At 50.3% G+C, this 13,592-nt stretch overlaps 1 protein-coding gene across 1 annotated transcript; it reads left to right on the top strand.

The window, feature by feature from the left end:
• Positions 1-591: 591 nt before the first annotated feature.
• Positions 592-11,839, top strand: LOC309580705 (1-acyl-sn-glycerol-3-phosphate acyltransferase alpha-like; the record flags this gene model as incomplete). The annotated part of the gene is made up of 8 exons (XM_082294875.1): positions 592-679; positions 1,536-1,649; positions 5,750-5,984; positions 7,656-7,789; positions 8,194-8,369; positions 8,604-8,699; positions 9,201-9,273; positions 11,694-11,839. The coding sequence occupies 8 exons, from the start codon at positions 592-594 to the stop codon at positions 11,837-11,839; spliced, it is 1,062 nt and encodes a 353-aa protein (XP_082151001.1).
• Positions 11,840-13,592: the final 1,753 nt, after the last annotated feature.

Genomic DNA, 13,592 nt, shown 5'->3' with positions numbered 1-13,592 from the left:
CAGATGTCCAGACTCGGGAAGCTGCTGAGGTGGATTATTAATTTTTACTGTGTTTATGCTTTTACTGCCTGCAATGTTTGAGCATGGTTCTGTCATTTGCTCAGCTTGATTTGCATGAAGCCTTTACAGTGGGATGGAGCCCAGGAATGAAAGAACTTCATGAAGAGATGCCCCAGATCTGTGCAATCACTCAGTATCACAAAGCCAAGTGAAATGAGTTATCCAGAGGCTGATCCCAAATCACACCAGCTGCTGGCTTAGGCCATAGAACCACACAATGCTTCACCAAGATTTACTGTCAAACACATTTTGGACCTTCCTTTTAAAATTTTCAGCCCCCACAGAATGCTCCAGGACATTGCAATGACAGCTGATTTTTGTTCTCAGATTTTTGTGTTTGAAATAAATAAATCCTTCAATTTCCAGAGAAAATTTACTAAGGGCAAGATGCCTCAGAGGGAAGCAGAAATAGTTGTCCTGCACCCAAACACACTGTCCTAAAATGCTCTGTGCCAGGTTTTGCTCCAACATGGAAGGAAAAATTTGCCACATGGAAGAGAGTTTTCTCACCACTATTTCCCATATTCCAGAATGCCCAAAACTTCCTCTGATGTGACAGAAACCTGTGACAAGTTGTTCCTGAAGCCTGGCATGAGCCAGCGTGACTCACCACTGGACTGTAGAGCTGTGGGATGTGGCCTGGTAAAGATAAGAACAGTCTGAACATACAAGAAAGTAACAACTATTCTGGTTTCAATCCAGGTTTTTCCCTTTTTCTGAAAGGGATCAAACCCACTTTCTCCTCCCTCTGTAGCCTGCTATATTCCTGTTTATTGCTTAATAAATTGCAATTTTGGGCTGAGGCCAAGATGTTCTTTGCGCTTTGTAAAAGGTGCAGCAACCACAGGTAGGTTTTCTCTGGGAATACTGGGAAAAGGCAGTTCCTGAAACGGTGTGTCATTAAAGAAAGAAGGTATTTCTTGCTGCTGCAGCCTCTGACCATAACTCCTGTGTGATGCAGAACTATGAAAGTCAGCACTGATGGGTGGGAGGTGTTGACTGGGCTGCCCCAGTCTCTGCAGCTCTGGTTTTCCACTCCCGGTTGTCTAACGGTGACACAGCCCCGTGTCTGCCCAGCCCCTCGGGGACAGAGCATCCTTCATTACCTGTTGTCTTCAGCAATTCCCCTCTGGGGGAGGACGTGACTGGCTCAAATCACCCACAACCCCTCTGTGTGCACTAAGCACAGACAGCTGATTTTTTGTATTTTAGCCAAGATGAAATATGGACAATTTGATTTACTTTATCAACTTGATCAAACACTTGCAATGCTGGCACAGCAGCACAGGGACTGTCCATAGGGTGCCTGGCACGTGCCTGCCTTGGCCAGTGGAGCTCCTGAGGTGGGGGATGCATCCTGCAGGAGCTGGGATGGGATGGTTTACCTTGATCAACCTCTGCTGCTGACTTCAGAAGCGCAGCTCTCTCTCTTATCTCTGTTGAGTCTTCTCATTCACTTTGTTTCTCACCTGCAGCCTCACCCAACTGTTTCTGCTCAGACCTGGATGTTCGACCCGAGTTCATCCTGTCAGGTCCTTCTCCCAGTGCCAACTCGATTTTTCCTCGGTGGATGCCCACCAAGGTGGCCAGTGGGCTGCAGCACATGGGATGCAAAGAAAGGCTGAGAAAGCTGGATCTGCTCAGTTTGGGGAATGGGAGTGGGGGTGATTTCAGTCTCTCTAAGGAATAGCTGGGAAGGTGAACACTTCCCAGAGGCCCACAGGACAAGAAGATGCAGGTTACAAAAAGGGAAACAACCTTTAGACAAAGACAAACGTTATTCCCTGGGATAGGCTGTGGTGCAGACACAGGGATGAGAGAGATCTTGGGATCTCCAGCCTTGGGTATTCTCCCAGACTGTGTAGGCCTTGAGCAAGCTCTCTGGATTTGCTGTTAACCCTGCTGTGAGTAGCTGGTTGGCCTGCAGATCTCTTGGTGCCCTTTCCTCCTTCAGTTTTCCTGTGATTTACAGTGATAAACTGTTTTACTTCCTAGCCAGAGTTCACTGGCTGGACTCTAAACTAACCCTTGGATGCAAGCCCTGCAGCCCAGGCGGTTCCAGTCTATTGCACTCTTTTCTGTCAGGGCTGTCTGGATACCACAGAAGTCTTCATGAGCCAGAAGACCTTTTCTTGTAAAACCTCCTCTCCTGTAATTACAAGCACTTCCAGCCATATCTTTGCTCATAAATTGGTCTCCGAAGCTAATTTGTGCCTTGTAAAACTGAGGGTTACATGGATTCATCATGGAGCTGCAGTCAGAGCATCATAAACACTTTCCTCAGTCTTGATGATCTTTCTCTAATATATTCACCCTGGAATCCCTCTGAAGGTTTTAGTATCAATGTTAATGCCTCTAAGTGAGTAGTAAGTGATGAATTCCCTTTTGGCCCGTTCACCCTTTGGTGGCTGGTGACCAATGTAGTCCTTGGCCAGACCCAACACTTTGCCCTTTGATAACTTATCATAGAGACATGGACTATCCTGAGCTGGAAGTGACCCACAAGGATCATCCAGCCCAGCCCCTGGCCCTGCCCAGACACCCCAACAACCCCACCCTGGGCATCCCTGGCAGCGCTGTCCAAACGCTCCTGGAGCTCTGGCAGCCTCGGGGCCGTGCCCATTCCCTGGGGAGCCTGGGCAGTGCCCAGCACCCTCGGGGGGAAGAACCTTTCCCTGACCTCCAGCTAAACCCCCCAACACAGCTTCAGCTGTTCCCTCTCCCTGGTTACCAGAGAGAAGAGATTGCTGTCTGCCCCTCTGCTTGTTGCAGTCTGTACCAGAGGAAATACTTATGCCAGCAATTTTCAGTGGGAATCACTCCCATTTCAAAATCCAGTCCTCATATTTTGTGTTGGAGTCATTGCTTTGTATTTGGAAGCCAGTTGTGATGTTCAGCTTCACCAACTCCTCTCTCTCACGTGTTGCTGTGCTGACAACAGTCCATCCTCTTCTGAGCCTTCATATGGTGAACAAGACAATTTCCTTGGCCTTTTCCCACCACATTGGATCACTTTCCCTGCCTCCCCTCTCTCTTCTGGCCAATATGTGGCTGAGCAGATCTGGGGAGCAGGAGAGTCATTAAAGCTGTGTGACAAAAGTTCACAGTGTGAGCAAGTCCCTCCTCTCCCTGTCTCAGATTCACTTGAATTGAGCCAGGTTCTGGAAAGGATGCAAAGAGCCAGGGGCACAAGGGAGTCAGCTGGGCATGGATACACTTAGTCTGGAGACTGGGATCTTCATTAGAGCTGCAGTTTCTGAAAACACCTTGCAGGTTAGGCAAGAGCCAACTGCTTTGAAACGGGAGCAGGATGGACCCAGGTGCTGGGGATCCTTGCAACAGGTGAAAATTATAGCTGCAGATTTTGGTATCTGTGGGTTTGGAGCCTGAATGTTGTATCAGATCTGAGCTGACTCTCAGTCCATGGGGAACTGGGAATGTCCTTGGCTTTCTCCATTCTCATCAGAGACACTTACCGGCTTTTGGAAACAAAGACCTCCTTACTCTCCACAACTCCCTGACAGGAGGGGGCAACTGGGGGGAATTTGGGCTCTGCTCCCAGGGAAAAAGGACAGGAGGAGAGGGAACAGCCTCAAATTGCACCAGGGGAGGTTCAGGTTGGACATCAGGAGCAATTTCCACATGGAAAAGGTGGTCGGGCACTGGAAGGGGCTGCCCAGGGAGGTTTGGAGTGCCCATCCCTGGAGGTGCCCAAGGAAGGACTGGATATGACACTCAGTGCTCTGAGCTGGTGACAAGGTGGGGATCAGTCACAGGTTGGACTTGATGATCCTGGAGGTCTTTTCCAACACCAATGTTTCTGTGAAGTCTTTGAAAATTCCGGACAGTGACTTAAAATAAACCTTTTCAGTGGTCTGTGAACTGTTGTGAACTTGCAGATTTCCTTGTCCCTGACATTCTGGGTGGGTTTCTATGTGCAGAGTTGTGTCAAAGGTTTCTTCTACAGTAGGAGCCTGACAGCAGCACCCTGGTTTGGAAGCCACGGCCATCCTTGCAGGACAACCATTCCACTCCTTTCACTGGCATTACATTTTAGGAACCTCTGTCTGGTAGGTCAGGATGAACCAGTTGTGCATCAAATCAACCTTCCCCCAGTTGCAAAAGGCCGTAACTTTGTACAGATGAGATACAGGAAAGGCTGACAGGTGTTAGAAAGGCAACTGTTTGCTGGATCAAACTTTGGAGAATCAGAAAGAGGCCATGGTTTCTCTAAGCACTGGCTCCCACAGGGACCTGCTCTCTGCAAGCACCAGTTCAGAGGGTCCCAGTGTGCACACATGGGGCTCTTGTCATTCCCATGGGCTGGTGCAGGGACAGTTCAGAGGCTGTGGAGAAGCTCTTTGCTTTGGCTGCCTCTCCTATGGCTGCAGGGAAGCCTTGGGAGAGCTGAGAGGTGAGGCTGCAGTCACCCCTCTCCAGTTTTCCATTGAAAATCAGGATAAGAAGGGTCCCTGGCTAAGCCAGAGGAGCAGAGAGCACAAGCAGTGCCTTTCTATATTATTCTGTCTTTTCTCAGTTTCTTCAGGAAATATCACTGAGTCTTGCTCATTTTACTCTCCTCGAGGATTTGACTTTGTTCTTTAGGTTGCAGGTGATGGTCATTGTGGTTTTATGGGTCCTCTGGCTATTCCCTTTTGAGAATCTGCAGCTCTCAGTCCTGGCTGGAATTTAGAGTCATTGCTCCTTTGAAGTGCTGACTCTAGAGCAAGGCCTGGTGGGCAGATGATGAATCATGAAACATTAGTTTTTCAGCCCAGTCATTCTGGCTATTGCAAAGTTCCTTTTCACGTAGTTGTTTTAGGAGATGAAATGCAGTTGGAGCAGTCCCAGGTTATACCTGCGTTTTCCTGATTTACTCCTTGCTTATGCAGATGCTGTCTGAACATGTGCCTGCCTCTGGCCAGGAACACATTGGGACTAGCTGCTCCTGCTTTGTTTATCTTTTTCTCTAGACTTGTGGCACTTTTCCCACTCTACATGCGGAATGTCCAGCTGCTCAGCTTGGTCCCTCCAGTTCTTGGATGTGTAGGGCAGGGTCTGGCTGCTCAGATCACTGCTTTTCTTTTTCTCCCCTCCAAAATACTGATTTCTGATTTCCTGGACATCTTGCAGCCAGTTCGCTTGGTGAAGGTTAATGTTTGCACACAGTGAGACATCCTGGGGTCATAGAATCATGGAATCATGGAATGGTTTGGGTTAGAAGGGACATAAACATCATCTAGTTCCACCCCTGCCATGGTCAGGGACACCTTCCACTACCCCAGCTTGCTCCAAGCCCCAACCTGGTCTTGGACGCTTCTGGAGACGGGGCAGCCGCAGCTTCTCTGCACAGGGTTTGTGCTGTCCAGTACATCCTGCTCCTCCCCACTAGAGGTTTTCTTACGATTCCTCAGGGTTCCTATTCCCAGAGCCCCCTGAAGGGGCCCTCCAGGCACTGCCAGCCCCACAGCCCCTGCAGACGCACAGCTTTGCTGCTGTGTTCGCTGTGTTGCCATCCAGCCCTCCTGGAGCTCTCGCAGTGCCGCTGCTAAACCGGCTTCCCACGGTGAGTGCAGCTCCCAGCAGAGAGCACAGCCTGGCTGAAGCCTCACTCCCAAACCTCATTCCAGCTTTGCACCACCCACACGTAGCTGATGGAGGGAGTCTCACCTCTGCTCTACATCGCCAGCTGCTCGTGACTCGTTCACTGCTCTGCTCAACCTGCTCCGGGCTGGAAGGATGGAGCTTTTCCTCCTTCACTACCCCTTTACCTGTCTGCTCATTGCCTTTCTAGTCCTCTACCAGGTGAAACCTGCATTCAGATTCTTCTGCAAGATGACCTTCTATAAGTTGTGGCTCTTCATCATAAGCATTGGGGTTATGATCCTCAGTATTCCTCGTGGACGTAACGCAGAGAACATGATGTAAGTTGTCTGTGGCTCCCTTCTGCTCTGAGCACTGATAGAGTCCACTCTGTCCAGTGCTTTGATGTGGAGGGTCCTGGGGGTGTGCTGTGGTGTGGAGGGATCAGTTGTATATTGGTGTGGGGAGATGACAGACTGTAATTCAGAGAAGGGGTGTGGGTTTTAATACTGGTTTGGTATTACCACAGGCCTGGTTCCTACGGTATATCACCGTGTCCCGGAGCCATAGGGAGGAGGAGGAGGAGAAGATCCAGCAGGCAGGAATTGTGCAGCAAGATTGATTTATTTAATTATTTTACAAACCTTTTATAGACTTTTTTCTTCATAGTCTAATTGGACAAAGGACCAGCCACCCCTTGGGGGTGATTGGCCAAAATCCTAAAACATCCATTGTCAAAATATTTTCTACTATACCATAAACAAGACTTTCCAAGGTTGCAGCTGGCTTGGTTGTTTACATTCCCTGCTACCTCTTCTGTGAGAGAGAAAAGTCTCTCACGGACTTAGAAAAATAACAAGAAAATCCTCACTAACAGCATTTTTGTACCTACAGTTTGGGGTCGATAAAAGAATAACAAATTATGGCAAGAAAGGATGTAAAAAGTGACATAGATTTGGCAGAGCAGGTAATGCCAACAACCTGGGTGTAATGCATATTGCTATTTTTTTATTAAAGCTCTTTTATCTGGTCTTTGGAGCTGTATTTCCCTCCTCCCCATGGCTGACCATTCCATTTCTAAGTTGTGCTGAGAAAGCCATCCCAGGTGCTCTTCCTATTCGCTACTCTGAGCCAGTGCACACCTGAGACATCACCATGGTGCAGTGCTGGCCCCTGCGTGGGCACTGGTGTCCCCATCAGCTCAGTGACAGCCTGGTGTCCCAGGTCTGGCAGTCCCCCAGCCCATCCCCTTGCTGCCCATCCTGTCTCTCCAGATTCCGTTCAGACTCTCTGGGCTGAGGACTCACCCTGGAGGCTGCGTGGGGTGTCCAGGAGTGACCAGTGGTGATGGCAATCAGGAACCTGGGCTGAGGGGGGACACGAAGATGACTCTTGTACACGGTACCGCAGTGCTTGAACCCTCCTGAAGTGCTGCAGAAGCAGAATTTACTATTCCATTTTATGCTCCAGTGAGAATTCACATCTCCTAACTGAGCATCAGTTTTTTGCTTTGAGAAATTTTCTTCACCTCTTGACATTGGTGCCTGACTTTCATTTTTTTTATTTTACCAGGATCTCATCAAATAGGGCTCCCAGCACTGCAGCCTAATGTCACCTAGAGGCAAACCCCTCTCTTTCAAAGCCAGCAGAGTTAGGCACAGGTTTATTGCAGCCTGTATTCCCAACCCAGCAAAGTGGGCAGGGAAGCAGAGTACAAAGGTGTGCTGTGAATATGGATATTATCTAATATTTGGTTGATCTGTGGAACTTCTGGGACTGGAGTTGCTGTGTCAATGGTCATGTATGGCTCAAGGGAAATCTGTGAGGTGTATTTGTCTTCTGTAATTAAATAATTAGCTGCAGAGGGACACTAATTGTTCTTCTCCAAGTCATGGTCAAATCTGTGTCTGTGGGAAACTGGCAGAAGCAGTGTATGAGGTGGGCTGGTTCGGATGCAGTGTTTTGTCCCGAATTTCAGCATCTCTTTGGCTAATTTCCGCTCCTTTTTCCAGGATTTTGCGCGCACTGACCCTGCCACTCAAATACATCTTTGGCATTCAGATAGTGGTGAAGGGCAAGGAGAACCTCAGGACTAAGAAACCTTTCGTCCTGGTGCTGAATCACCAGACCTCCCTTGACATCCTGGGTATGTGGTGATCCTGCCTCCTGCTCCTGGCCCCAGGTGTTTGTAGGGCTGGGTCGTATGGAATCCCAGGTGCCACAGGCAGCAGGGCAGGCCTGGCTGCTACAGAGTCCTTCACCAGCCAGCCCCAGGCCAGGGCTGCTCTCCAGTGTGTCAGAGGCATTTTCAAGCTACATCAGCTTCACCCTCTCCAAGGGAATGGGGACAAGACTGCCAGCTGACCACAGCCTTCTCATAGCTGCTCTCCTTCAGTGCCAGGGTGGATGGTCTAGAGACCCCCAAAATTCCCCAGGGATTCTATGAAGCTTCAGGCATGGCATCTCCTAGAGCAGAGGGCTGTCACCCAGAATCTAGAGGGACCCTGAGTGCAGATGACAACTTGTTCTGTCCTTGCTGTCCCTTTGCAGTGGTGATGGAGATACTGCCAAGGCGCTGTGTGCCCATTGCCAAGAAGGAGATCCTGTACATGGGCACATTTGGCCTGGCCTGCTGGCTCTCAGGGGTCATCTTCATCGACCGCAAGAGGAGGGAAGAGTCCATTGGCACCCTGACAGAGGTGGCACACTCCCTGCACAAGGACAGCGTGAGTGGGGAGGAGTCCAATGAGGAGCTGCTGGAAAACAGGAATCTGGATGTGGGTGGGAAGAGATCTTTGTCTCTGGGCTGGGCACTGAGCAGGACAGAGAGCATCAGTGTGTTCTGTGTCCATGAATGGAGGTGAGGAGTACAGAGATGAGCCCCAGGGCACCATCCCTGTGCAGTGGCTTAGAACTGTACCTGGAGATTCCTCTGCCTTAATGTCTTCTCCCTCCTGCAGCTGCGTGTCTTGATCTTCCCTGAAGGAACTCGCAACCATGGTGGCTCCATGTTGCCCTTCAAACGTGGGGCCTTCCAGCTGGCTGTGAAAGCCCAGGTGAGACCCACCTTCCTCCTGCCCTTGGAGTGTGATTTGCTTACTGTGGTCCACCAGCAAACCTGGGTCCTGGCCCCTGGCTTCCCTATGGATTGAGCACACATCCAGGAGCCCTCAGGGGTTTGCAGGTGGCACAGGAGGGGGCTGTTTCTGTGGCAAGTGGAAAACCTTTGTTACAGCTTGGAAAAAAAAAAAGTGGGGGGACCTTGACAAGAGCCCTGGACCTGCACAGGGAAGTTTCTGCTGAGTTGGCCTCTGTAGGCAGTAATCTGACAATCCACAGTTGTTGGCCTAAATACAGAGATGAAATTACAAAGCCTAGTAGTGAGGACATGGAGTGATAGAGTTAAATGATCTAAATATTCAAATAATCCTCTGTCTGCTGTGGCACTGACAGTGATAATTATCAGCAAGGTGCAAGATTCACCTGAAAACATGACTTGAATTTTGGGGGAAGGATAAGGAGATGTGTATATTCACTGTAGACTGCCTTCCCTCCAGGTCCCCATCATTCCTGTAGTGTTGTCTTCCTACAACAGCTTCTACAACCGGAAGGAGAAGAGGTTTACACCAGGTGAGGATGACCTGGGGCAAAGAATGGTCTGGGTGGTGGTGCAAGCTCAGTCCTTGGAGCCATGACAAGGGTGGGCAGAGGACCACGTGTAATATGGAGATGGCACCCAGAAAACAGCAGTTTCTATCTTCTCGGGAAGAAATGGGACATTTCAGGTATCACTTTTTCTTCTCCCCTTGGATTTCTCACTGCTTGTCCAATACATGTCCAAGAGAACTTGGAGAAGCAGCAGAGTCCTGGGGTAGGTCCTGCCCCTGACCCCTCACGCTGCCCTTGGATCTGCAGGTGCATGGAGAGCTGGGAAACATTTATGGTTACAAAAATTTCTACTGGCCAATGATAAAATTTTCTGGGAAAAAATGACACAAGTCTTGGGCTTCAGAAGGAAAATGCAGGAAAAAATGGTACAAATTCCAACAAAGAATAGTAACCCATCCTGTTCCTTCGCTCCCTTAGCTGCTGCCCACCTTAAAATGGACTTCTGCCACTCTTTCCCAGGCCAGCCCTGGTGTTCTCTAAGGAGAGGATCTGCTTCTCATTCCTCCCATTGTTGTGCCTGGTTGCAGTCATTCTCTTGAAGGGAGACACCTGGAAGAGAGAGTGGTGCAAATTATAAACATGGAATTGCAAGTTTCCAGTCATCTTTCACCTGCTGGGTTTATCCTCTCCCTGTTCACACACAAAAGTCTTTTGGATCTGGAAGTGTTCCCCCACCTGAGGGTCAATAGGACCAGGAACAGGGATTTCAGCAGCCTGCTCCCTTCCCTTCCCTTCCCTTCCCTTCCCTTCCCTTCCCTTCCCGCACCTTCCCGCACCTTCCCGCACCTTCCCGCACCTTCCCGCACCTTCCCTTCCCGCACCTTCCCTTCCCTTCCCGCACCTTCCCTTCCCACACCTTCCCTTCTCTGGGAAATCAGAGAATAACATCCTGGGGAGGGATCTCTGAAGCAGCTGAACATTTTGCTTTAAGCAAGGCCAGCTCTAAAGGCAGACGAGTTGGCTTTGTGACCAGTCCAGACGAGATTGTATTAACTCCAAGGATGGAGATTACAAGAATTCCCTGAGCTTTTTAGGAAAGACTTTTGCAGTTGCATGTACATTTGCTTATATACAACTTCAGTCACCCTGGGAATTCATGGTTAGTTAATTCCATGCTCAGCTGATCTCTGAGCCCTTTTCCAAATGTCTGTTAAACAGGTGGGACCTGCACTGCTGAAGAAAGAACCCTAGTTAGCTTTTCTTGTACTTTCCCACTTTCCCCACCTGGAAGTTTTGCCAGGGCTGATTCTGAAGATGGCGGTCAAGATTCCCGCATGCTGAGCAGTCTGTGGGTCAGGACAGCTCCCTGTGTCCACAGTGGCTCTGGGTGTGCTGAGAAGCCTCTGGAAAGCCTGTGGCTCTGTGCTTGGTGTTGGACACTGTCATTCATGGAACACATCTGGTGCTTGCTGGAAGTCTGCTCCCAAGTGACCTGTATTTCCAGCACAGCCTCGTCATCACTCTGCTCTTCCAGTAGGAGCAAGTGAAGTGAGGTACCAGCCTGGCTTTGGGTGTAAGACGTGAAGGCAGGGAACACAGAATCATGGAATCACAGAAGGATTTGGGTTGGAAGGGACTTGAAGCTCATTTCATTCCACTCCCTACCATGGGGGAGGACACCTTCCACAAGAGCAGATTGCTCCAAGCCCTATCCAACCTGACAAACCCTTTCCTTTTGTGAAGTTCTTCTCTACACTTGTTTTGCCTCCTTCCCACGGCTCTGCTGCTGGCACTGCTGGATCTCATTCCAGGCACACGTGTAAAGTCATGCAAGAACATTACAACACATCACAGACACTCCCCGGATCCCCAGGTTCCTGTCTGTGCAGGCGCTGTCTTGTCTCCACTGGCCAAACCAGGGGACTCCTGGTGCCAGAACAGAAGAGCGTGATGGCAGCTCCCCACTATGTTCTTCCAGTTTACACCAGTCCATTGCTTAGGTGCTTCTGTGTGACCAGGGAATCCTGGCCACAATTTCCATCATCCCAAAGTGTGTTTCTGGAAGGAGGGACCCTGCTAAATTTGGTGTACACAGACAGAGCACAGCCAGTTTGGAAGTGTTGTATTAAACATCTTCTCTTTGCCTGTGATCTAGACAGACCCTGAGACCTTTCTGCTATGAAAACTCATCCTATATGAAACACTATAGTGTGTTGGAGGAGATGTTCACCTGTTTCCATATTTATGATTCTTGTGCTCTCTGTGGATGGGAAAAGCCCGGGCTGGGTTTTTGCTGTGTGCATTTGGGATGTGGCTGGGCTCCCACACTGGTGTGGGAACGAGGGCATTTCCTTGGTTGGCACCAACCCTCCTGCTGTACCTTCTCCTGCTCTTCTACACCACTCATGTATTTTTTTCCCCCCTCTCTCACCTTCTTCCAGGAAAGATGATCATCCAGATCCTGCCAGAAGTGGAGACACTTGGCCTGGGCCCAGACAATGTTCCCAAGCTGACAGAGCAGGTCCGTGACTCCATGCTCTCCGCCTACCAGGGGATATCAGGAATGACGAACGGAGCTTCCCATTAGCAATCCCATCTTCCAGCTCCATCTGTGTGTGCTACAGCTGAGGGGGGCCATGGCAACCACAGGGAGGTTTGGCAGCAGAGACAACTGTGGATTGCAATGCTGACATACCAGGGACAGGCAAAACATCCACGAAGGAGAGAAGCTTCCAAGGGGAATGTTGCTATGTCCCTCCCAGAGAACTGTGCCACCCAGGAGGACAGGCACACAGTGGACAGCTGGACATTTCTGTGTAATCATAACCCTGAGAATGTCCCCCCAGCTGGACCCCAGGCAGAGCTGGGCCCTTCCTGTGATCATCGCTACCTGCTCATAAGCACCTTTCCCTGTTCAGAAACAACAAGGGGGAGGCATGGATCCCAAGCCTGTGACCATCCTGCCTGGGAAATGGCTGCCTTGGGGTTTGAGGGCTGCCACATTCCCGTGGAACACACTCAGGAGAAGGTGCTGTTTTCTTCCTCTTCCATGGGGAGGATTTGGGAAGTACTTCTGCCACAAGAGACAGAAACCAAGGCAGCCTTGGGAGAGGGGAATTAAAGACCTTACATGTGTCTACAGGGCTTGGTGGCTTCTTTGGGATATTTAGTCTTCCTTTTAAGCTGAGGAAGATTTTGCTTTCAGTGGTTGGGCACATCTTCAAAGTGCAAGAGGGACATGTCTGTCTGGGGACTCAGAAACCAGAGGCAAACAGCAGGAATATGCTGCCTAATATCCTTGCCACACCCAGATGGACTCACCATCCCTGGAAGTGTTCAGAAGATGTGTATATCTGGTGCTTAGGGACATGGTTTAGTGGTGGACCTGGCAGTGCTGGGTTAATGGACTCAATGATCTTGGAGTGCTTTTTCCAGCCTTACTGATTCTGCAATTCTACGATGATTCTTTGATAACCTCATTATTTTTAACACAACCTATATATCTTTCAACTCAAACACACTCTGGGAGCTGCAGCTCCTGATTTCTGAGTCCAGCCTGGTTCTGCCCTGCCTTCTCTGTCAGAGGATGCCCACCAGCCTCGATGTGATTTGCTTTTTTGTGCTGATATGTTTAGCTATGAACCAGAGACAAAGAATGTTTTGGACACAGGTCTGACTTACACAGAATCACACACAGATTCACAGAATCATTTAGGTTGGAAAAGCCCTCCAGGATCACCGAGTCCAACCTGTGCCCAATCCCCACCTTGTCCCCAGCCCAGAGCTCTGAGTGCCACATCCAGCCCTTCCTTGGGCACCTCCAGGCACAGGGACTCCAAACCTCCCTGGGCAGCCCCTGCCAAGGCCTGAGCACCCTTTCCATGGCAAAATTCCTGCTGCTGTCCACCCTGAGCCTCCCCTGGCCCAGCCTGAGGCCGTTCCCTCTCCTCCTGGCCCTGTTCCCTGGCAGCAGAGCCCGACCCCCCCGGCTGCCCCCTCCTGTCAGGGACTTGTGCAGAGCCACAAGGTCCCCCCTGAGCCTCCTTTGCTCCAGCCTGAGCCCCTTTCCAGCTCCCTCAGCCACTCCTGGGGCTCCAGCCCCTTCCCAGCTCCGTTCCCTTCCCTGGACACACTCCAGCCTCTCACTGTCTTCCTTGGAGTGAGAGGTGCAAAACAACACAGGATTTGAGGTGGGGTCTCAGCAGTGCCAGCACAGGGGGACAGTCACTGCCCTTGTCCTGCTGGTCACTGTGGTTGGCACAGCCCGGGTGCCATTGGCCTCTTGCCCACCCGGGCTCCCTTGGGCTCTTGTTCAGCCACTGTCAACCAGCACCACCAGG

This window comes from Coloeus monedula (genome assembly GCF_965178545.1).
Source record: "Coloeus monedula genome assembly, chromosome: 20".
NCBI classification, from domain to species: Eukaryota; Metazoa; Chordata; class Aves; order Passeriformes; family Corvidae; genus Coloeus; species Coloeus monedula.
The sequence above is the reverse complement of the archived record's forward strand: the minus strand, read 5'-3'. Positions and strand labels throughout refer to the sequence as shown.